Source organism: Aquarana catesbeiana, linkage group LG01, assembly GCF_042186555.1.
Source record: "Aquarana catesbeiana isolate 2022-GZ linkage group LG01, ASM4218655v1, whole genome shotgun sequence".
Taxonomy (NCBI): Eukaryota; Metazoa; Chordata; class Amphibia; order Anura; family Ranidae; genus Aquarana; species Aquarana catesbeiana.
In genome coordinates, this window is record NC_133324.1 from 335,665,324 (window position 1) to 335,693,078 (window position 27,755).

The 27,755-nt window shown below is 43.9% G+C and overlaps 1 protein-coding gene across 1 annotated transcript in view; it reads right to left on the reverse strand.

Annotated features, from left to right (window-relative positions):
* The window catches only part of LOC141145209 (uncharacterized), a 140,363-nt gene that overhangs the window by 1,454 nt on the left and 111,154 nt on the right, over positions 1-27,755 (reverse strand). The window contains exons 10-11 of the mRNA XM_073631705.1: positions 22,421-22,528; positions 18,607-18,638 (exon numbers count right to left, since the gene is read on the reverse strand). Of these exons, the coding sequence (XP_073487806.1) occupies positions 18,607-18,638; positions 22,421-22,528 (140 nt within the window). The remainder of the gene's footprint in view (positions 1-18,606; positions 18,639-22,420; positions 22,529-27,755) is intronic.

A 27,755-nucleotide genomic window follows, 5' to 3' on the forward strand; every position in this document is an offset into this window, starting at 1 on the left:
AGTGCCTGAGATACATACTAATGGCTGATTACACCAATCAAAATCCATGCAAAACTGAAATAACTGCATCTTTTTGTTGAATTAGCTATGCACAAACTTACTGTTATGCCCCGTACACGCGGTTGGATTTTCCGACGGAAAATGTTTAATGGGAGATTGTTGTCGGAAATTCCGACCGTGTGTAGGCTCCAACGGACATTTTCCATCGGAATTTCCGTCACACAAAATTTGAGATCTGGATCTCAAATTTTCCGACAACAAGATCCGTTGTCGTAAATTCCGATCACGCATGCTCTGAATCAAGCAGAAGAGCCACACTGGCATTTTTCTCAGCTCGTCGTACGTGTTGTATGTCAACGCGTTGTTGACGTTTGGAATTTCCGACAAGATTTGTGTGACCATGTGTATGCAAGACAAGTTTGAGCCAACATCCGTTGGAAAAAATCCATGGATTTTGTTGTCGGAATGTCCGATCGTGTGTACGGGGCATTAGTGTCTGGAAATTAGGCAGCTCCCATCATTTTCTCTCAATGCCTTTTTAGTGACCATCAAATGGATTTATGCTGAAAAGTAAAGCACTGCTTCCTCTCTTCAGCCCTATAACCCCAGCTTAATTTACCTCAAATATAGTCTATGAATGCATTTTTGTCTTCAACTAGATTAACAAATATACATCATTATGCAATAATGTCATAAGGAACATTTTTTTTATAAGGAAGCTAACAGGGAGGTCATGTACACTGTATGCAAATAGAAAATGATTCCAAGACTGATTTTAGCTACAGCCTAAAGCAGTGGTTCTCAACTTGCTAGTGCTGTAAACCCCTTGATAAAATTTTCCAAGTTGTGGGGACCCCTAACAGTAAAATTATTTTCGTAGCGTGGGTTGTCAGCACCCAAGACAAGACAAGTAATTTGCACCCCTAACCCACAGATATTTATATTTATATTTTTGCGCTCCCTGAGTCCCTTCTACTAGTACAGTATTAAAACCCCTTATGGTACATTTTAGGAGGTACCACTCTTTCTCTTTGTTCTCCTTTCTTTCCCTTGTATCTCTCTCTATCCTAATTTCTTTGTTTTTTCCCCCATCCCCCTCTCTAGCCGTCTTTCTTGTTCTTTCTCTTATTCTTTCTCTCCCTTTTTCTTTGTTCCTCCCCCTCTTTTCCTCTCCCTTCCATGTATTTTCTATTTTTATTCCTTCTCTTACTCCTTGGTGGGGGGAATGGGATGAGTGGCAGTGCTGGGGGAGTTCTGATCAGCCAACTTGGGTGCTCTTGATCAAGGTCATCTGCTGATCTGAGAACTGTAGTGGGAACCTTTAATGGCAACTAGGTAGTGTTACTCACTGTGTCTGCGACTTTGTGGTGTCTCGCAGCAGTGACACCTATGCCAACATCAGGAGATGGGGTCTCCTTCAGCTCCTCCCACTTCACATTCCTCACCAGTCAGCTGACCTCTAGTCTCTGCCCCCTAGGCATGCCATGAACCCAATGGACGGCTGTGAAGAGGCTGAGTGGGCGGCTTACAGGAACAGCCCAGCTAGGTGGCCACAGGCTACAGGGACAGCCCTGCTGGGCGGCCACAAAAAGTCTTGGAGAGCGGTGCGGGCTTCAGGAACAGCCCAGAATTCGGTGACCCCTGGAAAATCATCATTCGACCTCCAAGGGGGTCCCAACCCCCAGGTTGAGAACCACTGGCCTAAAGAGAATAACCTTGACCAAAGCTGCTACTTCTTTTTTCATTCTGACCACTCGCTTCCTGAATGTGATTTTTAACCACTTAATGACCGAGCCTCTTTCTGAGATTTGTTGTTTACAAGTTAAAAACATTTTTTTTTGCTAGAAAATTATAGAACCCCCAAACATTATATATATTTTTTTTCTAACACCCTAGAGAATAAAATGGCGGTCGTTGTAATACTTTCTGTCACACTGTATTTGCGCAGCGGTCTTACAAGCACACTTTTTTTGAAATAAATACACTTTTTTTAATTAAAAAAAAGACAACAGTAAAGTTAGTCCAATTTCTTTTTTATATTGTGAAAGATAATGTTACGCCGAGTAAATTGATACCCAAAATGTCATGCTTCAAAATTGCGCTCGCTCGTGGAATGGCGACAAACTTACCCTTAAAAATCTCCATAGGCGAGTTTGAAAAAAATCTACAGGTTGCATGTTTTGAGTTACAAAGGAGGTCTAGGGCCAGAATTATTGCTCTCACTCTACCGATCACGGCGATACCTCACGTGTGTGGTTTGAACACCGTTTTCATATGCAGGCGCTACTCACGTATGCGTTCGCTTCTGCACTTGAGCTCGGCGGGACGGGGCACGTTTAAATTTTTTTTTTCTTATATATTTTACCTTTTGTTTTTTATTTTTACACTGTTCTTTTAAAAAAAATCATGTCACTTTTATTCCTATTACAAGGAATGTAAACATCCCTTGTAATAGAAAAAAAGCATGACAGGTCCTCTTAAATATGAGATCTGGGGTCAAAAAGACCTCAGATCTCATATTTATCCTAAAATGCAATAAAAAAAATCTCCTGCAATGATAATGGAGACAGGTGGAGGCCATCTTCCCCTGACTCGTCTCCATACCAAGCCAGGAGAAGCATCCGATTGCCTCCGCCGCTGCCAATGGCTCCGGTGAGCGGCGGAGGGCACCAGAGCGTGAGGGGGGGAATCCACCACAGAGACCACTTTTATCTGAAAGCGGACCGCCCACTGAAGAAGAGGATAGCGGGGTTATGGCAGCTAACAACGATTTTCCTCTTCAAAGTAGCGACATAAACCTGCGGCGGGCGGTCCGTAAGTGTTTAAGCTTTGTAGAAAAGTAGAAGATGGTAAGTGTTGCTTTGGGTTTTATCTGACTTATTTAATGCAGTAAAAAAAGCAAAGTGCAAATACATTAGACAATAGACATTTAGCAACTGATTTAATAAAAGCATATAGGCTGTTAATTTTGAAAATAAATTTTTACTTGGCAAGAGGATTTTCCCCAGAGTTTAGTGAATGAGTTGAAGCTCTGCTAACTTTAATCAGCCAAACACATGCAAACAAAAATACCTAGGGGTTGATTTACTAAAACTGAAGAGTGCAAACTCTGCTGCAGCTCTGCATAGAAACCAATCAGCTTCCATCTTTTTCTTGGCAAAGCTTAATTGAACAAGCTGAAGTGAGGAGCTGATTGGCTACCATGCACATCTGCACTGGATTTTGCACTCTCCAGTTTTAGTAAATCAACCCCACAGGGTCATTTACTAAAAGCAAATAGGCTATTCACTTTGGAAGATAAATTGGACTTTGCAAGGGAATTTTCTCCAGAGCTTAGTAAATGTTGGGACGCTCTGCTGACTGCCATCAACCAATTATGTGCAAAAAAAGGGGAAGGGGAAAAACGAAGTTACTTACTGGTAACGTTCTTTCCCGGAGTCTTTGAGGACAGCCACCTGAGAGACCTTGGCTCCTCCCCTCTGTTGGAAACACCTGCGCCAGGTTCTGTAAATGTCCTCCTCCCCTGCTGGCTCCTCAGTTCTTTAAAGAGCACCTCCAGTCTGCTGGGGAGACACAATAACATATGATACACATAATTCATTATATCACATTTCCTGTAAGGAAATCTCTATGTCTTAATACACAATTGGGTGGGTACCCGGCTGTCCTGAAAGACTCCGGGAAAGAATGTTACCAGTAAGTAACTTCGTTTTTCCCCTTAATCGTCTTTCAGGACAGCCACCTGAGAGGATAAATGAGCACTTACCCCTAGGGCGGGACCACGGCTTGTAAGACCTTACGTCCAAAGGTCTGATCTTTAGCCGCCCAAAGATCCACTCTATAGTGTCTTACAAAGGTGGCAAAGCTGGACCAGGTTGCCGCTTTACAAATCTGTTCCGGCGTTGCTCCAGCTCTCTGCTTGCGACGCTGCCATTGCCCTTGTGGAGTGTGCCCTGATACCCTCTGGGACCTGCATGCCTCCTAACCTATAAGCCTGTTCAATGGCTTCTTTTAGCCATCTGGCTATGGTGCGTCTTGAGGCCTTATGCCCTTTCCTTGCTCCAGAAATCAAAATAAATAAGGAATCCGTCTTCCTAATATCTTTTGTTGCTTCTAAATAATGCAAGACGCATCTCCTCACGTCTAGACTATGGAACCTTACTTCTTGTTCTTAAGAAGAATTTGGGCAAAACGATGGTAACACAATCTCTTGGCTTCTGAGGAATTTCGAGGCCACCTTAGGCAAAAATCCCGGATCCATATTAAATATTATGCGATCCGGAAAAATCTGAAAAAAGGGGGGCCTGATTGATAGGGCCTCTATCTCACAGACCCTTTTGGCTGTAGTAATTGCCACCAGGAAGACTGCTTTAAGCGTCAGCATCTTCAGGCTGCAACTATCCAATGGTTCAAATGGGTCTGCTGTCATAGTTTGCAGCACTAATGACAGATTCCACTTTGGAAAGATTGTACTTTGTATCGGTCTTTGTCTGCTCAGTGATCTAAAGAGTCTGATTACCCACGAAACAGATGCTAATCTCTTTTCCTGATAAACCGAAAGCGCTGACACTTGACTCTTAAGCGTGCTAAGACTTATGGCCCGTACACACGGTCGGATTTTCCGATGGAAAATGTCCGATCGGAGAGGGTTGTCGGAAATTCCGACCGTGTGTGGGCTCCATCGGACATTTTCCATCGGATTTTCCGACACACACAGTTGGAGAGCAGGAGATAAAATTTTCCGACAACAAAATCCGTTGTCGGAAATTCCGATCGTGTGTACACAAATCCGACGGACAAAGCGCCACGCATGCTCAGAATAAATAAAGAGATGAAAGCTATTGGCCACTGCCCCGTTTATAGTCCCGATGTATGTGTTTTACGTCACCGCGTTCAGAACGATCGGATTTTCCGACAACTTTGTGTGACCGTGTGTATGCAAGACAAGTTTGAGCCAACATCCGTCTGAAAAAATCCATGGATTTTGTTGTCGGAATGTCCGAACAAAGTCCGACCGTGTGTACGCCCTATAAGTCCTTTGTCTATCCCGCTCTATAGAAATTCTAGGACTGACACTGAGCTCTGTGTATTGAAGTTGTTGTATGTGCACCATCTGTTAAAACACCTCCATACTTTCTGGTAGATGTTGCGTGTTGTCTCTATCTTTCTTCTTTTCAGCAGTGTGTCTATTAGACGATCTGAGAACCCTTTTGCTTCCAGCAAATGCTCCTCAGACACCATGCGGCCAAGTTCCATCTTTCCACTTGTGGGCAGTGTACTGGACCCTGTGAGAGTAGATCTTCCTGGATCGGTAATAACCAGGGGGGTTCCACCGCGAGTTCTCTGAGCATAGAGAACCACGGTCTCCTTGGCCAGTAAGGCGCTATGAAAATTAGTGTTGTATTCTCTGTGCGCAATTTCCTTATTACCGCTGGTAATAGTATTGGTGGGGGAAAGGCATAGCATTTGTTGAATGCCCACCTCTGTGCTAACGCATCTACCCCTAGTGCTCCATCCTCTCTTTTCAGGGAGAAGAACGCTCTGACTTTCCTGTTTTCCTTTGAGGCAAACAAGTCCACCTGAGGTATTCCCCATTTTAGCGCAATCTGCTCGAATACCTCCTGCTTTAGCCCCCAATCGCCTTCTCTCACTTTTTTCCTGCTGAGGAAATCCGCCACTTTGTTTTGATCCCCCTTCAAGTGGACTGCTGACACTGAGAGCATGTTCTCTTCTCCCCATTTCAAGATTTCCTCTGCTAAGGTCCACAGGGCTCCACTTCTTGTTCCTCCCTGTTTGTTTATATAGGCGATCACTGACAAATTTTCGGACCTGACCTGCAAATGATGACCTCTCAACTCTTTCTGGAAGGTTTGAAGTGCATACCATACTGCTCTCAATTCCTTCCAGTTGGATGATCTCATCCTCTCCTCCTTTTCACAAGTCCCTTGTGTTATCTGAGTGCCTAGATGTGCTCCTCACCCTACGCCTCTTGCGTCTGTGGTTAAGATTCGGGAAATGGGTAGGCTCCATAGCCATCCTTCGTTCATGTTCTCTGTTCTTCTCCACCACCATAAGGTTCTTTTTACCCTTGCTGGTAATAGAACCTTGGTGTCTAAGGATTCCTGCCTGTGATCCCATATCTTTAACAGGAACATCTGCAGTGGCTGGAAATGCAGGCCTGCCCACTGTACCGCTGGGATTGCAGATGTTGACAGCCCCAGCATTGACATTATCTGCCTTATGGCACATGGTAAGTTGGCTTGTAGTATGCTTACTTCCCTCTGAATTTTTCCTATTTTCTCTTTGGGTAGAAACACTCTTTGTTGCGCTGAGTCTATGACATACCCTAGGTATATTATCTGCTGAGTGGGTTGTAGATTGGATTTTCCCAAATTTACCAGCCAACCTAGACTCTCTAGGAATGTCTGCGTATCTTTGAGGTTTTCTAGTAACTTCTCGGGCGACTTTGCAAACAGGAGAAGATCGTCCAAATAGGCAATGATAGATATGCCTTTGACCCGTAATGTTGCCAGAGCTTCGGCCAGAATTTTGGTAAAAATTCTGGGTGATGAGGAGAGGCCCAAAGAGGTAGAGCCTGAAATGGAAAGTGCATGATTCCTTCTTCCGTCTCTATTGCTAATCTTAGGAATTTCTGACACTCCTGGTGTATCGGGATGTGGAGGTACGCGTCCTTTAGGTCTAGGGAAACCATATAACAGTTTGGGGGCAATAGTGCCCTTACTGAATATATGGAATCCATTCTGAACCTCTTGTAGGTTACAGACAAGTTTAGAGGTTTGAGATTGAGGATTGGTCTGAACTTCCCTGAAGGTTTCTGCACTCCGAACATGTGGGAGTAGAAACCCTGCCCTCTCTCTTCTTTTGGTACCTTGATGATCACCCTTTGTTCTTTGAGTTCCTTTAAGGATCTCATTAACCCTCTGGCATTCTCCTTGTTTTTTGGGAGTTTGGTGATGTATAACCTGTTTGGGGGTGATTTTGAGAACTCTAGATGATAACCTTCCTTTATTGTTCTCAGAATAAATTGGTTGGAAGATATTTCTTCCCATTGCGGGAGGAAGGCCCCCAGTCTTCCTCCCACTGTGACTACCTTGTCATTTTTTGCGGGTTTGCTCAGGAGGATGAAAAATCGCTCCTCCCTTGCTTTTCCCTCTCTTAACCCAAGGTTTCCTCTGGGTCTCCCTTTTGGGAGTTTTGTATTCCCTCTTTGCCTCTTCTTATTTTGTTGTGGCTGATTCCAATTTGCTTTACGCTTTAATGGGAATGCCTTTTTTCTATCTGAGGTTCGGTCCAGCACCTTCTCTAACCCTGGTCCGAACAACAGGTCCCCTGTAAAGGGAATCCCGCAGAGTTTGGCTTTGGACGCGCAGTCTCCCTGTTGTCTTTAGCCATAAAGCCCTTCTTGTGGAATTGGCTAGTGCGGAGGATCTAGCTGCCATCCGAACAAGTTCTGCAGAAGCGTCTGCGATATACGCAATGCCACGGCAGCAGTGTGGGAAATGAAGTTAGGATCTGCTCCTTCGCAGTTCCTTCTTCAATGTAAGCCTGTAATTGGTTTAACCAGAATTCTACGTTGCTAGCCACTACCGTGACCGCCATAGCTGGCTTCAGGCTACACACTCGAGTCCCATGATCTTTTTAATAACGGGTCCATCCTCTTATCCATTGGCTCGGATAGGACCCCCATGTCCTCAAATGCCAAGTCCGTGTGCCTTGACCTGCGAGAAGGCTACATCTAATTTTGGAGTTTTGTTCCATACTGATGCTGAATCCTCTGTGAAGGGAAACAGTCTTTTAAAGGCCTTAGAAAAGAATGGTTTTCTTTCAGGTTCCTGCCACTCTTTCTTAATAGCCTCTATTAGGACTTCATGAACAGGAAAATTCCTCTTTTCCTGTTCCCCTAAGCCCTCATACATCTGATCGTGCAAGGATAACGGTTTCTTTTCTGTTGAAATACCTAGTGTGGTATAAATGGCCCCCAAAAGATGATCTACCTCCTCTAAAAAGAGTTTATATCGGGATGGCTTTCTGGAATCCCCATCCAGAGCTTCCCCCTCAGACTCTTGGGAGCCGGATGTTGCACTGTCAGGTTCATCTTCCGCCTCCTCTCTAGGGGCTACCAAAGGACCTGCACTAGTGGAGGGTATTGCCTGCATTTTTGGTAACATTGTCTGTGTCGGAGGAGCAGTCTGAAGCTGTGGCATTTGAAACCCTTCAAAAAGGTTTTAAAGGATTCAAACGTATTGGACAATTCCTTAACAGATGCCGCTAGCTCACCCTGCTCTGAAGAATGTTCCTGTACTAGCTTGCTAATACAATCCTTACACTTCTCCCAGGAATCCCTAAGGGCAACTTTACAGGAAGGGCACCTCCTCTTTGAAACATGAGGGCCCCTGGTTTTTTCTGTTTTCTGAAAAGACATAAGAAAAAACCCCACAATAATTAATATACAGTTAGTTAGGTGCAGGAGTGCAACATCTTCATAAGGCTTGCCTCCCCAGGGGCCCTATGAATCCACCCTCTGACTCCTGAGGGTCCTTTACCTACTCCCCCCCCTCTGCATATGTCCCACTAAGGGGGGGGGTGGTGGTTCAGGCCAGGGGAGCTCCACCCTAGGTTCCCCTTACCTTTACATGGCTGGAGCTGGTCTCTGCTGGAGCAGTGCGGTCTGATTCCTCTGCATCCGCCATACTTGTGTCACCTCCAGAGCCTTTGCTGTCCCTACAGCATGAACGGCTCCTCTCCAGCCCATGCCTGGCTCCTTTTCAATATTCGCGGCCGGAACCGGAAGCCGCGAACCCGGAAGTGCATGCCCCCTTCGGCCGGAAATGACGTCACCCACCACAGGCCGTGCAGTCCCAGTACCCGGCGTGTTTGCTGTTCACTTGCTGCTGGGGGTATGGGACTGCAGGAGCTGCGCTCTGTTTCACCGCTCTCGGTGTTGAAAAGGCGCCCCCCCGACCTCAAGCTGCGCTCAGGGATGTTTGGGTGGCAATATGAAGAAAAGTTTCTGACCAGGTTAGTGTCACAACCGCTGTGGGTCTGAACACTAACATCTTCCCTGGTCTGTCCTAGGAGTCTCTACTCCTCTTTCAGGACATGCTGCCTGAGCCTCCCTCTGGCTCTCCTGGCTGGTTCCTGTGGTGTCTCCCCTCTGGAGGAAACACAAATAACTGAGGAGCCAGCAGGGGAGGAGGAAATTTATAGAAGCTGGCGCAGGTATTTCCAACAGAGGGGAGGAGCCAAGGTCTCTCAGGTGGCTGTCCTAAAAGACGATTAAGGGGAAAATGCTGTTTCTTTTTTTCTTGTGTACATCATTAGGTATTATTTGTAAAATGAAGCTTTACCACATTCACTATGTTTTATGGTAAATTCCTTTGAAAAGAGCAACTTCCCTTGCAAAGTTAAAAGCTTTTTTGCCTTTGGTAAAGCAACTCCATTGTTTTATTTATTTTTCTTTAATTTTCCTTCCACATGACTGGGTATTTTTTTGCAAAGTGAATTTTTCTTGTTCAAACATTTTATTGATAACAAAGATCAAAGTACAGCGAAAAACATGTTGTTTTTGAGACATAAGGTATGCAAAGAAGAACACATCCAGTCAAATGAAAGGATGACTAAAAATATGAGCATAACTACATGTTCAAATTGCAAAGTGAATTGTATCCACATTCACTGAACTAAGGGAAAATTCCCTTGCAAAGTAAACAGCCTTTTGCCTTTGGTAAATCAACCCCTTAACATCAATAATATTTCTATGTTTTAATCTGTTTCATAAAAGGTGACAGCATATTGACTGCTGTGCTTTAAAGCACTTATAGACATTACAGACTGTTTACCTGTTCTGTCCATTTATGGCATAGTTGCCAACAGTCCCGATTTTCCCGGGACAATCCCGATTTTGGGACCCTCGTCCCGATTGGAGAGTGTCCCGAATCGGGATTTTCCATAAGGAAAATCGGGAATGTTGTTTTTTTTGTTTTTTTGGAGCAGCGGGCTCCAGCAAAATGGTGGCCGGCGCCGCCGCTCTATCTTCCTCTAGTGTTCAGTGGAGAGGGGAAGGGGGCTCGATCCGTGCAGCCAATGAAGCGCCTTCTTTAGCTGCACGGCACCTCCCCTCTCCACTGAAGCGAGCAGAAGACACGGCGTCGTCGCCGTGTCTTGCTGAAAGCTCCCAGCCCCGTACTGCGCAAGCGCTGCGCCTGCGCAGTACAGGGGGTCCTCCATTGCCGAGTGGAACTTTCTCGGCAGAACACCGGCCGCTCCTGCACTGAGCGGGGGGCCGGGCTGCACTAACAGGGGGGGGCTGCGCTAACTGAGGGGGGCTGCACTGAGGGGGGGCTGCACTGAGGGGGGGCTGCACTAAGGGGGGGCTGCACTAACTGAGGGGGGGCTGCACTGGGGGGGGCTGCACTAACAGGGGGGGCTGCACTAACTGAGGAGGGGCTGCACTGAGGGGGGGGCTGCACTAACTGAGGGGGGGCTGCACTGAGGGGGGGCTGCACTAACTGAGGGGGGCTGCACTAACTGAGGGGGGCTGCACTAACTGAGGGGGGCTGCACTGAGGGGGGCTGCACTAATAGAGGGGAGCTGCACTGAGGGGGGGCTGCACTAATAGAGGGGGGCTGCACTGAGGGGGGGCTGCAATAATAGAGGGGGGGCTGCACTGAGGGGGGTCTGCACTGATGGAGGGGATCTGCACTGATGGAGGGGGTCTGCACTGATGGAGGGGATCTGCACTGATGGAGGGGGTCTGCACTGATGGAGGGGGTCTGCACTGAGGGGGTCTATACAGACTCTTCCGGGGGCACCTGATGCAAGGACAGACTCTGCTGGGGGCACCTGATGCAATGACAGACTCTGCCGGGGGCACCTGATGCAAGGACAGACTCTGCCGGGGCACCTGATGCAAGGACAGACTCTGCCAGGGGCACCTGATGCAAGGACAGACTCTGCCGGGGCACCTGATGCAAGGACAGACTCTGGCGGGGGCACCTGATGCAAGGACAGACTCTGCCGGTGGCACCTGATGCAAGGACAGATTCTGCCGGGGGCACCTGATGCAAGGACAGACTCTGCCGGTGGCACCTGATGCAAGGACAGACTCTGCCGGTGGCACCTGATGCAAGGACAGACTCTGCCGGGGGCACCTGATGCAAGGACAGACTCTGACGGGGGCACCTGATGCAAGGACAGACTCTGCCGGGGGCACCTGATGCAAGGACAGACTCTGCCGGGGGCACCTGATGCAAGGACAGACTCTGCCGGGGGCACCTGATGCAAGGACAGACTCTGCTGGTGGCAGGCGACGTGGCTAGTGACACGCTCAGGGATCCCACTGATTCGGCATTATGGTGAGTTGAATGATTTAATTTTATATTACAATGTAATAATAGAAATAATGCGCTTCACTCATCCTGACACCATAACAACCATGGTGCCGGGATGATTGAAGCGTTAACACCAGGCGTTTGGAGTATCTTTATCTGCTGATTGTTAAACTTTCTAGAATACACATATTTCTATTGTGTAGGATCTGGGCCTGCTGTCCCGTCATTCCCCTCTCCCCCTTTCCTTCTCCCCCTTTCCCTCTCCATCCCTCATTCATCTCAGACTCTAACCACACCCTCTTGAGCCACGCCCATTTAAGCCACGTCCACTTCCATGTAAGCCACGCCCACTTTTCACGTAAGCCACACCCACTTATGAGGTTTTTTCCTAAGCAACGCCTACAAACGAATGCCCCACCCCCTAATTATTGTACGGCTCCGCCTACAGCCAAAAAAGTGTCCCACATGTTTTTTTTTCAATGTTGGCAACTATGTTATGGTCATGTGGGGAATGTTTGAAGGACCCTCGAGACTTTGACTGAAACTCACTCCACTCTCTTCTATTCACACAAAAGTGAAGTGAACGTGTATATTTGTATAAATACTTAGTAGTCTGGATAGTGCATGCATGGCTGACTGTCAGCCTGTGTCTGCTGGCTTTGCCTGCTATTGCCCTGCCTAAAAAGATAAGGTCATCAATGTAAAGTTTAATACACCTAAAGCGGTAAGGCCATAAAAAAAAATGTAGGGGGGGGGGTCGCTATTTCTGGCTTGTTTTTCAAGGTGCATGGTCAGAGGCTTTCATCATCATCTCCAGAACCAGATTTACAGTTCCAACCCTACTATGCTAACCACCTTGTGCCATCTTCCCCTCTTGCTACAATTGACTTGCTAGCATTAATATCACATTATCAAAATTAGCTTTCATAGAAACAACAGGCATACAGAGGCTAGGAGCAGAAAGCCTGAAAGAAACAGTTTGCCCCTTTGCATTAGTGCCCCTTGAACCAACAACTAGAAGAGCAGGCAAATTGTCACCTTATTCTGTTATCAGTTAGATGTGCAGACCCAGAAAGGGTGAACTGTGTGTACAATATTCCACCAACAAAAATATACAAACAATACAGGAAAAGCAAGAGGACCTGGTCATATTTTTGCTATTCATACTTACCTAGGTGGATGCAGCATCAGACCGATGGTGCAGCTGTCCCCCGGCGTCTCTTCACTGAGAATCAAGCCACCGAACACCACCGATGGCTCGGTTCTCTCACCTTCTGAGAGGAGAGCTGCTGACTGTCAGTCAGGATCCCTCCTTTCTGTTCCTCCACGCTCATTGGAGTGCTGAGCTGTGGAGGGGCGGGGAGCGGCTGTCTCAGCGGCTCACTGAGATGCTGAGACTGCCATCAGTCAAGGCAGCTGGCGGATCCAGTCTTCGGAAGTCGGGATGGTGCGCTGCCTCTGACGTCCTCTGGTGACGTCAGAGGAGAGCGGACTTCAGACCGCTCTCTGCTGAAAACGGGTCACAGGAGTGCAAAACTATTTACACTCCTGTAACCCAGAGGAGAAGCCCAGCCTAAAAAGCTCAGGCTGGACTCCTCCTTTAAACAAGTGAATGTGTTACTGAAATTAGCTTAATGTGTGGTTGGATGTATGCCAGTTATAGCAGCCCTGCTGCCCTAAGCAATGGCTTTTTGGGGCTATCTGTAATTTCTGCCATGATTTTTTTATGGTTTATTATTTTATGAATCTTGGGTTATAACAACTGTACAGACGTTTGTGGGCCACAACTACAAGGTCCATAAGCACCTGGGAGCAGGAGGGACCATATAAAAGTAAAAGGCCATGAAGAAGCTGGGCAGTTGGGGAAAGCACACCAACCGGGTAGGAGTGAGAGAGTTGTGCTCTGTCAAGCTGTGCTGTGCCAAGCCATGCTGTGTCAAGCTGAATGATGCCGAGCCAGGCTGTGCCAAGCTGTCAAGTGCGAGAGAGAGATCAGGTTGCTGTGCTGGATGCTGCAACCAGGAGGCTGATCTGAGCAGGACATCTATATGCGCCCATGAAACCTACGGGAGTCAATGATTGATTGTATCTCATACTTCTTAACCTGAACCCGACGAGGACGTGGTACCGAGGTGGTGAAGCAGTTGCACACCAAAAGTTTTAATTAGGAGACATGGAATACATTTGAAAAACGTATATTAAAAGGAAGGTCTAACACGTAAGCCTATGGGTTTATCTTATGGAGAATACGGAAAGGCCCAATAAACCGTGGTGCCAGTTTCAGTGAGGGAACATGGAGTCGGAGGTTGCGAGATGACAGCCAGACCCTCTCTCCAACCTGGTAGGAAGGCATAGGTAGGCGTCCGTGATCAGCATGGAGTCTGTACCTATCACTGGCATGTTGCAAGGACTCTTGGACCTGTACCCAAGTGGAACGAAGACCACGGAGATGCTCCTCTAACGCAGGAATTCTTTGAGGAACAAATGAGTCAGGCAACATAGATGGTTGGAAACCATAATTCGCCATAAACGGAGACAATCGGGAAGCGGTATTGAAGGCACTATTGTGAGCAAACTCCACCCAAGGTAAGAGGTCTGACCAGTTGTTATGGTGGTCAGAAATATAGCAATGGAGAAACTGCGCCACGGCTGTGTTGGCTCGTTCTGCGGCCCCATAGGACTGCGGGTGATATGCAGAAGAGAAGGAAAGCTGAATTTCCAACTGTGCACAAAAGGATCGCCAAAACCTGGAGACAAACTGGCTTCCCCTGTCCGAGATAATAACTTTGGGTCTTTTGTCATGTAATCGAAAGATCTCCCGAGCAAAAATGAATGCCAGTTCTTTGGATGTGGGCTTCTTAAGTGGAATTCTTTGACATTTTCAAGAACCGGTCAACCACCATAAGAATAACTGTGTTGCCCTGGGATTTGGGTAACTCCACAATAAAATCCATAGACAAGTGGGTCCAAGGCCTTTCTCCATTGGGTATGGGTTGTAGGAGGCCCACTGGAAGGTGTTGTGGTGTCTAAATCTGAGCACACACGGAACAAGCAGCTACGAAGGCGGCTACATCAGTGTGGAGACTAGGCCACCAGAATTGTTGAGAAATAGCCCAAATGAGGTGATTCTTCCCTGGGTGGCCAGCTACTTTGGGGAAATGGTAAGTTTGGAGCAAAGCAGAGCGGAGGCTTTCAGGGACAAAGCAGCGGTCACAAGGTTTCTCGGGAGGAGAGTGGATCTGAGCAGTAAGAATTCTGTCACCCAAAGGTGAAGTGAGACTGGTACGAACGGTAGGCAGAATATGTTTGGGAGGTATCACAGGAACAGGAACCGACTCCATCTTGGAAGCGGAGGAAAACTGTTGTGACAATGCATTAGCCCTTACATTATTAGTACCGGGTAAGAATGTAATTGAAGCTTGATAGAAAAAGAGCCCATCACGCCCTTCTGGGAGATAGGCGTTTTGCCTCAGACAAGAATGTGAGATTCTTATGGTTAGACAAAATGAGGACCGGCACAGTGGTACCTTCGAGGAGATGCCTCCATTCTTTAAGAGCTAAAACGATTGCTAACAACTCTCTGTCCCCAATGTCGTAATTGCATTCCGCAGGAGACAATTTCTTGGAAAAGTAGTCACAAGGATGCATAGCGCTCTCAGAGGTAGCACATTGAGACAGAAGGGCACCAACTCCAGTCTCAGATGTATCAACCTCAAGAATGAAGGGTAAAGTAGGATCAGGATGTGCCAATATAGGAGCTGAAACAAAGGCAGCCTTGAGAGACTCAAAGGCTTTAATGAAATCCAGGGACAAATTCTGTGAGTTACTGTCTTTTCTGGTCATATCAGTTAGGGGTTCGACCAAAGAAGAGAAGTTACAAATAAACTTTGTTTAATAATTGGCAAAGCCAAGAAAATGTTGTAGCGGATGTAGACCTACAGGTCGAGGCCACTGTAGAAGTGCAGATAGGTTCTCTGAGTCCATCGAAAAACCAGCAGTGGAAATGACATAACCCAGAAATTTAACCTGTTCACGATGGAACTCGCACTTTTCCAACTTGCAATACAGGTTATTATCTCTCAGCCTCTCTAGCACACGGGAGATATCTGTGTGGTGGCTCTCTAGGGATTTTGAATATATGAGAATAATGTTGAGATAAATCACTACACATTGCTGCAACATATCTCGGAAGACATCGTTGATGAATTCCTGAAAAAACGGAATTACGGAATGTCCTAGTATTGAACGCAGTTTTTCATTCGCCACCCTCCTTGATCCTCACGAGATTGTATGCCCCTCTCAGATCGAGCTTCGTGAAAACCGTTGCTCCCTTGAGGCCGTTAAATAATTCTGTAACCAATGGAATCAGATACGCATTCTTAATCATGATACAATTGAGACCCCTATAATCGATACAAGGTCCTAGTTCTCCACTCTTCTTTTTCACAAAGAAGAAGCCAGCACCAGCAGGAGAAGAGGATTTGCAGATGATCCCTCAAGAAAGTGCGTTGGCAAATTACTCCTCCATGGTTTTATTCTCTGTGACAGACAATGGGTAAACCCGGACACGAGGGGTCATGGCACCAGGTTGAAAGTCAATTGCGCAATCATACGACCGGTGTGGAAGCAAACTATCGGCTTGACCTTTGTCAAATACATTGCCAAATTCACGGGACTCCTCTGGCAGAGAGGAGAATGAAGTGGTGCACAAGACCTTGGCCACTTTCTAAACACATGTCTTACTGAATTGTGGCGACCAGGAAAGAACCTCAGCACAAACCCAATCAAAAGAGGGGTTGTGCCTCTGTAACCAAGGATAACCAATAACCACTGGTTAATAGGTTGAGGAAATAAATATAAATTGAATTATCCCATAGTGAAGAGCCCCTACGGCCATGGTCAATGGAGCAGTCTCATGAGTCACATGGGCAGGCTGTAAGGTCTCCCATTAATAGCCTCAATGGCAAGTGGAGTGGCACGAAGCTACAGCGGAATCCAGTGCTTAGACACAAAGGCACTATCTATGTATGAACAGGCCTGCAGCCCCAGAGTTGATTAGTAGACATGTGCACAGCCAAAAAATGTGTTCATTTTCGTTTTCGTTTCATTAGTTGATTTTTTTTTTTTTTTCGTTTTTCAGGTCATTCGTTATGATCGCAATTCGTGCATTCGTAAATTCATTAATTCGTACATTCGTAAATTTGTACATTCGTAAATTCGTACATTTGTAAATTCGTTACTTTGGATAATTCGTAACCTTCGGATAAATTTGTATGTGTTACGTTCGATAACTGCTATCTCATCTTTGATGTCATCCGAGAGACCATGAGAAAAAGCAGCCACGAGGGCATCATTGTTCCAAGCGACCTCTGCTACCAGAGTATGGAACTTAATGGTGTAATCAGAAATATTTCTCTGTTTGATGGACATGAGGCTCTTGGCAGCAGAAGTGGAGCGTGCGGGAATGTCAAAAACCCTTTTACGGGAAGCCACAAACTCAGGGTAACTCAGGATGATGGGTTTTTGCATCTCCCATAGAGGGTTTGCCCAGGCCAAGGCTCTATCAGAAAGCAAAAAAATAATAAAACCTACTTTGCTTCTGTCTGTGGGGAACGCCTGGGGCAGCATCTCAAAGTATATCCCAACCTGGTTGAGAAACCCTCTGCAGTGAACTGGATCGCCCCCAAATCGCTTGGGAAGAAGAAGCAGAACCAGACATACCTCTTACACAGGTACTATTCGAGACAGGTGCCTGTACAGAGACTGGAGCAGCAGCAGGGACGGCCTGCTCCACATATTGTACCGGAACAGCCACAGTGGGAGGATCCAGGTGAGTGAATCAGGAGCGTCTGTAACGCTATGGCATACTGATCCATGTGGTGGTCCTGCTCATCCAATCTGGGAAAAATATTACCACTAGGTGGATTGCCTGCATCTTTTGAATGCATGGCCTTCACCTACTTTTAGGAACCATGAATCAGACAGAGACAGAAAATGCAGTAAAAATCATACCTTTTAATATAATGGTAAAAATGGTACATATAATAAATGTAGTCAAAACATAGCCAGGGTTTGATAACCAAAGCGGGTAGTCAAATCAAGCCAGTAAATCAGGAAGCCAGAGATCAGCATAGTCAAGGCGGCAAACAGGATCAGGAACCAGAAGGGATGTCAGTCAGGCAAGTCTTTAACAGGAGCAGAGCAGAGAATCACCAGATAGGTTTGACCAAGGCAAAGGCAAAGAAATGAACTAGGCAGTTTAAATAGCCAGAAGGGGCTGGCTGATGAGCAGGAAGTGATCACCAGGTGAGCCACTGTGGAACGATGAGTGCTGGCCATTAACCGACAGCTGAATAACCTGAGCACTGAAGGGAGGGCTGAGCCAAGCCCTGACATCTACACACCTACTGAGCCTGACTTCACACTAGACTGCTGTTAACCACCACCCCCTGAGTCATCTTCACCATTCTGCGCACCAACGGTTCTAAAGGGCCCCATCTTAGCCGGCAGAAGTTCACCATAGAGACTTTTCTGAGTCACATCAATCCTGAGGGTAGAACTGGGTTGCTGTTACTGAGTTTAAAACTTGAAGGCCTAAGCCTAGCCCCTTTGCTTGAGAGCTCTCAAGTGACTTAGCCTGTTACACTTTCCTTTATAATTCTTTTCGGTCACCTGAGGCGTAGTCTCACATATGTAGGGGCATTGTTTACGCTCCTATCACTGTAGTAAAAGCTTCGTATGACTTTAGAGGAACCTCTTTTGGATACACTATATCTGTTACTGTTATGCTTATGTGCATTGTTGCTGATGTACTAATTTGTTGTATTTGTGATCTTAACCTGCCAATACAGTCTGCTTATCTTTTAAAGTGCAGTGTGTGCAATTCTTGTACGTCTGCTGGGATCACCCAGACAAGGTATTCTGGTCGTGTCAGAAAGGGTGATGCCTTGCCTAGGACTAGAGAGAGCAGAGGACCCAAAATTACTAGTGGCTTCTACGGGGGTAGCGCTGCACAAAGATACTGATTCAGCCCCGTAATATGCTATAATGTCTATAGCAACTGCAATAAAGTTTGATCTATACCAAGGCATAAAGTGACAGCTGTAATGAAAATTACATTGTTTACCTACGGGTATAAAAAATTGTGATTACTGTTAAAAAAAAATGTTATGATTAATTTTCTTAAAATATATATGAATTACACATTTGTACAAATATATACAGTATTGTGACAACAAAGCATTTATAAACTTACCAGTGGTGCGTTCACAGGCTTTGCTTTATTACCTGACAGAGAAAATACAAATGTTTTTGTCAGTGTATAGACTGAACATTGAAGAATGTACCAAGACACAGACATATGTACATATGTAATTTAACAGCCAGAAAATAAATTACTAAATCAAGTACAGTTTAGTAATTAATCATTTAGATTGGATAAGCCACTTCCAAATTATTTTAATAAAAAGTGGAAGTGGTTATAACAGCTTGTCTAATGCTACATGTCTGCATTTCTCTTTGATATCTTCTCACACACATTTATAGAAGTAACTTTCTTCACATGCCACTTATTATTTACAAAAAAAAAAAAAAAAACAAGCATTTTTGTGGTTTTCATGCTGCTAAAACTTTAAAGGAGAAGTCCAGCCTGAGCTTTTTAGGCTGGGCTTCTCCTATGGGTCACACGAGTGGAATTCGTTTTGCACTCCTGTGACCTGTTTTCAGCCGACAGCGGTCTGAAGTCCACTCTCCACTGTCGAGGCAGTGCGTCATCCCGACTTCCAAGTCTGGATCCGCCAGCTGCCTTGATTGATGGCAGTCTCAGCGAGCTGCTGAGACAGCCTCTCCCCGCCTCTCCACAGCTCAGCGTTCCAGTGAGCATGGAGGATCGGAGAGGAGAGACGCTGACTGACAGTCAGCAGCTTTCCTCTCAGGGATCTGTGAGAAACGAGCCATCGGCGATGTTCGGTGGCTCGGTTCTCAGTGCACAGATGGCGGGGGACAGCTGCAGCATTGGTCTGATGCTCCATCCAACAAGGTAAGTATGAATAAAAAAAAAAAAAAAACCCATACTTCTCTTTTAAGGAGACCAAGATAGTACCATCAACAGGAATGACACACACTGAGAAGCAAAGTAATATTCTTCCTATATTAAAATAGCCAGCAGTAAGAAGTTCTATTCTGGCATTTTTTGCGCTAGGCACAGCATGTTCTCAAAGGTTCTTGAGAAGAAACTGTGGCCGACCTCCCCTTTTTTTTTCCCCCCGCTTACCTGATGGTGGTGTCTGCACATTTCAGATACTCACCCATCCAGTAGATCCAGCGTTGACATGCTGAGATCATCTCATACCTGGCCACAGCTCCGTTCCGCACCACAATGTTCTATCTGACGTCATCGAGAGGCCTACCGGCTCTTCCAGGTTGAGAGAGCAGGCCTCTTGATGACGCGACAATAGACCCATCTCCTCCTCCTGTTCTTCAATGAAAGGCTATGCCTCCTGAGGTGTGTGATGTACATATCCCAGGAGGCACAGCGGGCTGTGTGTGCATAATTTGCTTAAGGCGACGGGGGCAGGGCGGACTTTCAATAAAAGAAGACGTAAACAAAAAGAAAAAAAAATCCCCATTCCTGCAAAGGAAGGGAGGAGGGGTGGAGAGGCGGAATCTTCATCAGGAGGATGAAGGTCCTCTTTAAGCAATTAATGAGTTTGTAACTGAATATGCTGATGCATGCCTGTCTTGTCTATACTATACTATACTATACTCAATTCACAAAGCTAACCCACAAGGATGAGAACACCTATTTTTAAGAGTAATAGTAGAGTCCAATCGAATCTGTGAAAATGTAGTGTGTAAAGCTTTATGGATTGAACATGTGTTATCATATGAACTTTATTTCTTGGTGCTTTAAATAGATTCTAGGATATATGTTACTCTCTATTCCAACATTTCTCAACTTTTTTGGAGTTGCGACACCCTTTAAAAGTATGAAAAATCTTCTCTGTCTAAAATGTAAAAAACGTAAATATTGCTCAATGGGATGCCTAAGCCTGGGACAATGCACAAAACCGCCCTGATGAAATTACCTGTGCATCAGAAGCCCCCATCTCCCAACTACATCAGAGTCACCCCTATACAACAGAGGTCCCCTATACATGCGTTCCCCCCATCACATCAGAGTCCCCATCACAGAGCTCCTTCAGTCAGAAACGCTGCTCCATGCCATAGATGCCTGTCTACAATCAACCTTTTATTTTGTCTTGGTGCATCATATGCGTGCATCCATATCTTCACTTGGTCCTACATTTTGTTAGGGATATATCAGACTCTTTCTCTCTTAGAAGCCCTACTAATCTAGAGGTTAAAGATACTCTTATAGCTTTGGCAACTAATAATACCCTGGGTCCTATGGCTCTGTCAATGGAAGTTTAGCAGAAACATAATATCTGAATAGGTCTGACCAACACTAGTTAAGATGTATAATGAAGCCTTTGAATTAGAACCACTAATGTGATGTTACCATTATAATTCTACTTAAGCCAGACCCCTGGATTGACAGGCTCATCTCTCTCCTCAGTTGTGACTACAAAGTATTATTCAAACTTCTACCCTTGAAGTTACATAATTTTTATCCCACAACTACACATTGAATAACATTCCATTTTTAAAATATACTCCAGGTAAATATTTAGTTTGGAAGACCTTCCTATTAAAAGCATAGGAAAACTAATGTCATCTGGATGTGTTTCCCCAAAAAAAACACAACTGGATGCACCTCAAGATTCAATGACCCGGTTTCCCAAATCTATCTGTAATGCAAAAGGGCTTTCCTGACTGTTTCCTTCTGTTGACTGTTCTGTTTCCTGATGTTGTTCCTGCCGCCATACCCTGAGTCCTGAAGGCCACTTATTGCTGTTGCAGCTGTTCCTTTTATCCTCCCTGGGTCTGCCTGCTAGTGCGTTTCTGGCTCAATCTCCTGCAATTGAATTTGCCCCTTGAAAAAGTATATCTGCCCTATTTATCCCTAACCATGAGCTGTGCACATGCAGTGATGTGGCCAACTTCATGCATACTGATTCATACTCTTTTCTTTAAGTGCACCAGAACTCATACTCTAGCTGCCCACCGTAGTTTTCAAATTGCCGTTTTCCTGAAACATATACTTGTTTTGTGTTGCTGTTAATTTCAGCTATGTAATCCTGGTTAACCTTGCCATTGCCAAGTTCCTGTTTCTGTATTACTGACTCTGCTTCCTAGATTGTCTGGCTCCTTCTTCCTGTCTGCTTTCAGTCTGTTTAGAGTGACCCTGCTACCTTACTATGACTTATTTAGTTTTATAGAGGTAACAAGCTGAGATTAGGAGCACTCCCTTTAAGAGAGTGCTCCTAACCTAAGCTTGTTACCTGTATCGAAGACTTCTGGGAGCCAGAAAGCTTGCTGATTATAGAGGATCAAATACTTAGTTCACTCATTAAAATGCAAATTTATAACTTTTATGAAATGCATTATTCTTGATATTTTTGTTGTTATTCTGTCTCACTGTTAAAATAAACCTATCATTAAAATTATAGACTGATCATTTCTTTGTCAGTGGGCAAATGTACAAAATCAACAGGGGATCAAATACTTTTTTTCCCTCACTGTAAATAAAATATACCTTCCTATCTATTTACTAATGCTAGCAGCATAAGGATTAAAATAGTCAATGTTGACTGAGATAGTGAAGTTCTGCTTTAAAGACTCATTAACACTTGTGGCAGCCATTGCCGTCCCTCTGGAAAGCAGTCTGCAGTGGATCCCCTTTCAGCGGGTGGTTGACAGGCAGCTGGGTGGTGTTATAACACCTCCTCGCTGATTTTTATAACCCTAAAAAGTTCACACCAAGCTGCAACCACATGCATCAAATGTGCTTGCAAGCTTGTTTATTGTATGTGTGCATATACATGTGAAATAAAAATAAATTCGAAAAAGTTTCCCTTTTGTGAAAAGGGTACAATGTGAGTTACAACTCATTTTATGCAGGGATCTGCATAATTTCACATGTTCCATGGCAAAATACAGAGACTTACCCTTTCTGGAAAAGTTTCCCCTAAGCAGAAGAACAACCAGAAGAGCACACAATAAAATGAAGAGGACACAGCCGCCAATAACATAAAACATCCATGTTGCTGAGTGATCTAGAAAAGAGAAGTACTGTGATATTTATGTAAAGAATGAGGTGTCCTTTTATGAAAGTGCGGTAAAATACCGCTTTTCAGTTCTCAGGCATTCTCAGAGGAGATCGCTCTTCTGAGTGCCTGTTTATGAAAGTGTGTAGATCGCTTCTCATGTTGAGTTGAGGAGCGATCTACAAACGCCGGGAACTCCTGAGAATGGCTCCTCTCACTATAATCTCGCGTGATATAGCGGGATTACAGTATGAGGAACCATAAAATACAAAAGTGTAACACAAATCAGCACACATTATTCCCCAACATATTAATAAAATAATAAAGTTAAATTCCCCCTACACAATATACATTAACCTAATTATAAAAAAAACATTGTTTTTATCAATATTTAAAGATCATACATGTCCCTATTTAAATGTGAATGGTGTATAGTAAATGAATGTAATGCACATATGTAATGCAACTATACACCATTCATATAAATGCAAAATACATTTATAATCATTAAAAAAATAATTTTAATAAAGTATACAAGTATAAATATTTATTAATACATTAAAATAAAATATATTTTATAATTGATAAACATAAAAATTGATAAACTGGTGCAATGCGAGAACACTGCGAATCCACTGCGGGTTCCCGCATCGCACCGACTCACATGTCAGTTCACACTGCCATATGCGAATCGCTGGGGAGTGTCAATACATTGTTAAGGACACCCCCAGTTCAGCTTGCATATCACACTGCGAACTGACAGTCCGGACATGTGATCCGATTCTGGTCCAAACAGAAAAAAGGGTCCAGTGCGTGTTTGCACCGAATGCAGTGCGATATCAGTCATACTACCTGTACAGCTGATATCGCAACGCACAGACATCGCATGTAATGTGAATGGCAGTGTGCTGCGAATTACATGCGATGCCTGTGCGATGTCCGGCATCGCACAAGTGTGAACTGGGCCTAAAAGTTAACAACACCCCCAAATCAGTTCGCATATCGCAGTGTGATCTGCAAACTCGGACAGTAATCGAATCGCATGGGTGTGAACACCCATGCGATCCAATTCTGCTGTGGACCAAAAAAAGGGTCCTGTAAGAGTTTGGTCCGAGTGCAATGCAAATTTAGCAATACTATCTGTATGGCTGAAATCGCATTGCACAGAGATCGGATGTGATTTTGCACTGCAGTGCGGTGCGAATCACATCCGATCTCGGACACCACAGCAGTGGGAACTGGCCCTAAATCATATTGCATTTGCACCAAAATGGTACAGGACCCTTTATTTGGTCCGCACTGGAATCGGATCGCATGGGTGTGAACACCCATGCGATCCGATTCCTGCACCATTACATAGTTCGCACTGCGATCTGTGAAATGATCTGGGGGTGTCATTAACTTTACATTGACACCCGCAGTGGTGCGCAGATGTCAATGTAGGTGCGATGTGAAAACCCGCACAGGAATCACGCTGGTTCACGCATCGCACAAGTGTGAACCCAGCCAGAGACGTGAACATCTAAAAAAAAAATATATACATATATCTATATATATCTATATATATATATATATATATATATATATATATATAGATATATATATATATATATATATATATACATATATATATATATATATATACATATATATATATATGTATCTATAGATATATATATATATATATATATATAGAGCTATATAGCTATCTATATCTATATATATATATATATTATATATATATGTAAAAATATATATAATAGATGTATCTATATATAGATATATCTATAGATAGATATAGTCTATATATATCAATAAATATCTATTTATCTATCTACATATATATATATATATATATATATATATCTATATATAGATATATAGATATAGATATATACATATCTATATCTATATATCTATAGATATATACATATCTATATCTATATATATATACATATATATATATGTACACACACATATATATATATATATACATATATATATATATATATACACTATATATATATACACTATAAATTTCACCAGTTTCACGCTTCTCACTCTGATTCTCCACTTCTGAAATGGTGAATCAGAAAGTGAGAATTCTGTCACAGATCGCCAGTGAGGTGCTGAGATCGCACCTTCATAAACTGGCCGTTTCTGTGAAGTCAGTTACAAATTCTCACTGTGCTGAGATAATCAGCGGAGAACATGTTCTCCACTGATTATCTCAGTTTCATAAACTGGTAATGAGCTGAGATCAGCGGTGACACTCGGGATCGCTGCTGATCTCAGTTTCATAAAAGGACACCTGAGCCACAAAAAAAAAAACAAATAGAAATTGTCTGGAATTCATTTAAATGTTTTCTCAAATCTGCCAGGTACATTGAACAAGAGGGTGTAAATGTTCCATGCTATGGTATTGCAGGACACACCCCACCCCCCCAACACAATCCCTAAATACAACCAATTAGTGAAAAGAAAACCATTTGGCAAAAGTGGCAAGAAATGGGCGCGGCACTTTATTGGTGATAAACCATATACAAACATGCCAATATACCAATAATTTAGTTAAACAGAATACAAATGCATGGTTTACTTTAAACTTTTGGCCCAGTTATCAGAATTCAGGCCAGAATCAGCAGCATAACATTTATCAAAGACCCCCCCCCCGACTCCAGGGTGTCAGCACCACACAAAGTGCATGCGCCGGACAGGAGGGAGCTCTTTTGCTTGCAGAGAGGCCACTGTTGTTGCCAGGTAATTCCACTGTCCCTTATATAGCTTCCCACAGATTTCCAAAATTTTCCATGTGCCCTGATTGGCTCTTCCTATATTTGTATTCTTAAGGGGGCCAATACCCTAAATACATCCATGCTTATATACCTATACTTTAACTCTGTACAAAGTAATAGTAACCCCAGGAGAGGGGAGGGGGGTGGCAACAATCCCAAAGAAGAGGGCCCAGAGGTTTGTGCCCTCTTTAACCATTCTCTCCACTGCTTTGAATCACACAGTGTTTGAAGCAAAGTAATATAATCAAAACTCTGAAATGTATTATTACTTAGCACTGGAATTTGAAGAACACCAAGAGCAAAGTAATTAATTGTGTTTCAAATGGTAACTACATTGTTTTGTGGTCAATTTTTCTAAAATGTTTGCTGCTGTTTTGAACATTTATAGGACATTTATTTGGATCAAGTAATTACTTTACAAATAAACATTTACTGCAAGGTGTATGCATTGAATTGAACAGCATACACAGAAATCCCAGCATTAGTTTTATGCTTCAGGTAATTCAGGTAGTGAAAATGTCATCGTCTTTGCCAGTACAGGGGTAGGTAGGATGTCTGTCCTTTAACTTATTCAGGCCTCCAATGAGCCTAATAGCTATCAAAAACCTTCACTGCTGTTTCAGACTTGCTTATTGTTCTACCTGCTGGCTGATTTTGGTAAATATGACTACTATTAATACATTTTTTCATATTTACATGATTAAAGACAAATAAATTTATTTTTGTGCTAAATATAATATTAAAGAAAAAAACTCATTATTTCATGCTCATGGTATACTTATTTAGTAGTTTGGTGAAAAACAATTATATTACAATGTTCAGCAACTCAAAAATTGTTAGAAACTATGAGAAAATAAGAACAGGCATCAGACAGCTAGATCAGGAGGTTGAGTATTATATTTACTTTAGCTTTATATGTTTATATAAAGTTTATATGTTTTAATATTGTTTATTTTATTTTGTTATCTATCTATATAAGCTATTTGTTTTACAAATAAACATCTACCTTATAACAAAGGGTTCCTAAAGCACTATGGGTTGGATAAAGAGAACAGTAGAACATGTTTATTTAAGGCACCCTTTGCCTGACAGAAACCATAAAGAGAGCCACCTGAAAAAAAGGGAAGAGTAATTGGTCTGACCACTCATCTGAGTTCTGTAACAAAAAACATCTTTTAGCACATCTAAATCATAAGGACTTCTTTGTGATTGTATGATTGTATTATCATTTTGAAATGTGTCCGAACCCAGGGTGTCAGAGAGGTGTCGGTAGGCTTGCAAGGTCAGGGCAACCTTTGGGGTCAGTCATCTTCCAGCGTTCCTCATGAGGGGGTGGCACTACACTGGGTAGATCGGGTTGAAGACCTAGTTTGGGTTTGACTTACAAAATACTCTGCACTAATTTGATGTTGTGATGTATATTACAAAAATAATTGTGATGTGACATTATGTACTATTGTGATGCAATATAAAGTGTTATAGCAGCATTGTTGAAGTTTTATAAGCTCTCACTAGGCGCTATAATGTGCTGTTGGTATAATGTGCTCTTGCTGGGTAACATAATTGTTGCAACTTTAAATAATGTACAGTAATGTAGCAATATAATTTCCTATTAACAAAATTATTTTGAGAAAACTTTACAGTAATTAGTTACATGCAATACAATCAGATTGTATAATCACTCTACAATCTCCTCTAGAAATTCTAATATATGTGTACATAAGGGCTTAGTGTAGGGTCTATTATATCTTTTCATGTGACAACAATGAAGAAATTACACTTTGCTACAATGTAAAGTAGTGAGTGTACAGCTTGTAACAGTGTAAATTTGCTGTCCCCTCAAAATAACTCAACACACAGCCATTAATGTCTAAACCGCTGGCAACAAAAGTGAGTACACCCCTAAGTGAAAATGTCCAAATTTGGCCCAAAGTGTCAATATTTTGTGTGGCCACCATTATTTACCAGCACTGCCTTAACCCACTTGGGCATGGAGTTCACCAGAGCTTCACAGGTTGCCACTGGAGTCCTCTTCCACTCCTCCATGACAACATCACAGAGCTGGTGGATGTTAGAGACCTCAGTATGTCACAGTACATGTTGGCATTTATGGTTCCCTCAATGAACTGTAGCTCCCCAGTGCCGACAGCACTCAAGAAAAGCCCGGAATAAGACGCAGGCTAGGCGTAGGGCTGGCATGACTAGGCAGCAGGGCAAACCAGCAGTGAAAGGGGTTAATAGAAAGGGAGTGTAGATGGCCAGGGTAGGGGGTGGTCCGAGAAGTTTATTCCTGGGGGTAGGAGGGGCCAGGGTCCGGTGGGCAGTCTCTGCTCACCGGATGAATAAGTAGCTGCACGTGCCTGCTTGTCTGCAGTCTCCCTCTCTCTTCCCTCAATATGGCGGGTATAGAGGCCTTTCTTGAACAGCTTAGGGCGGCTGCA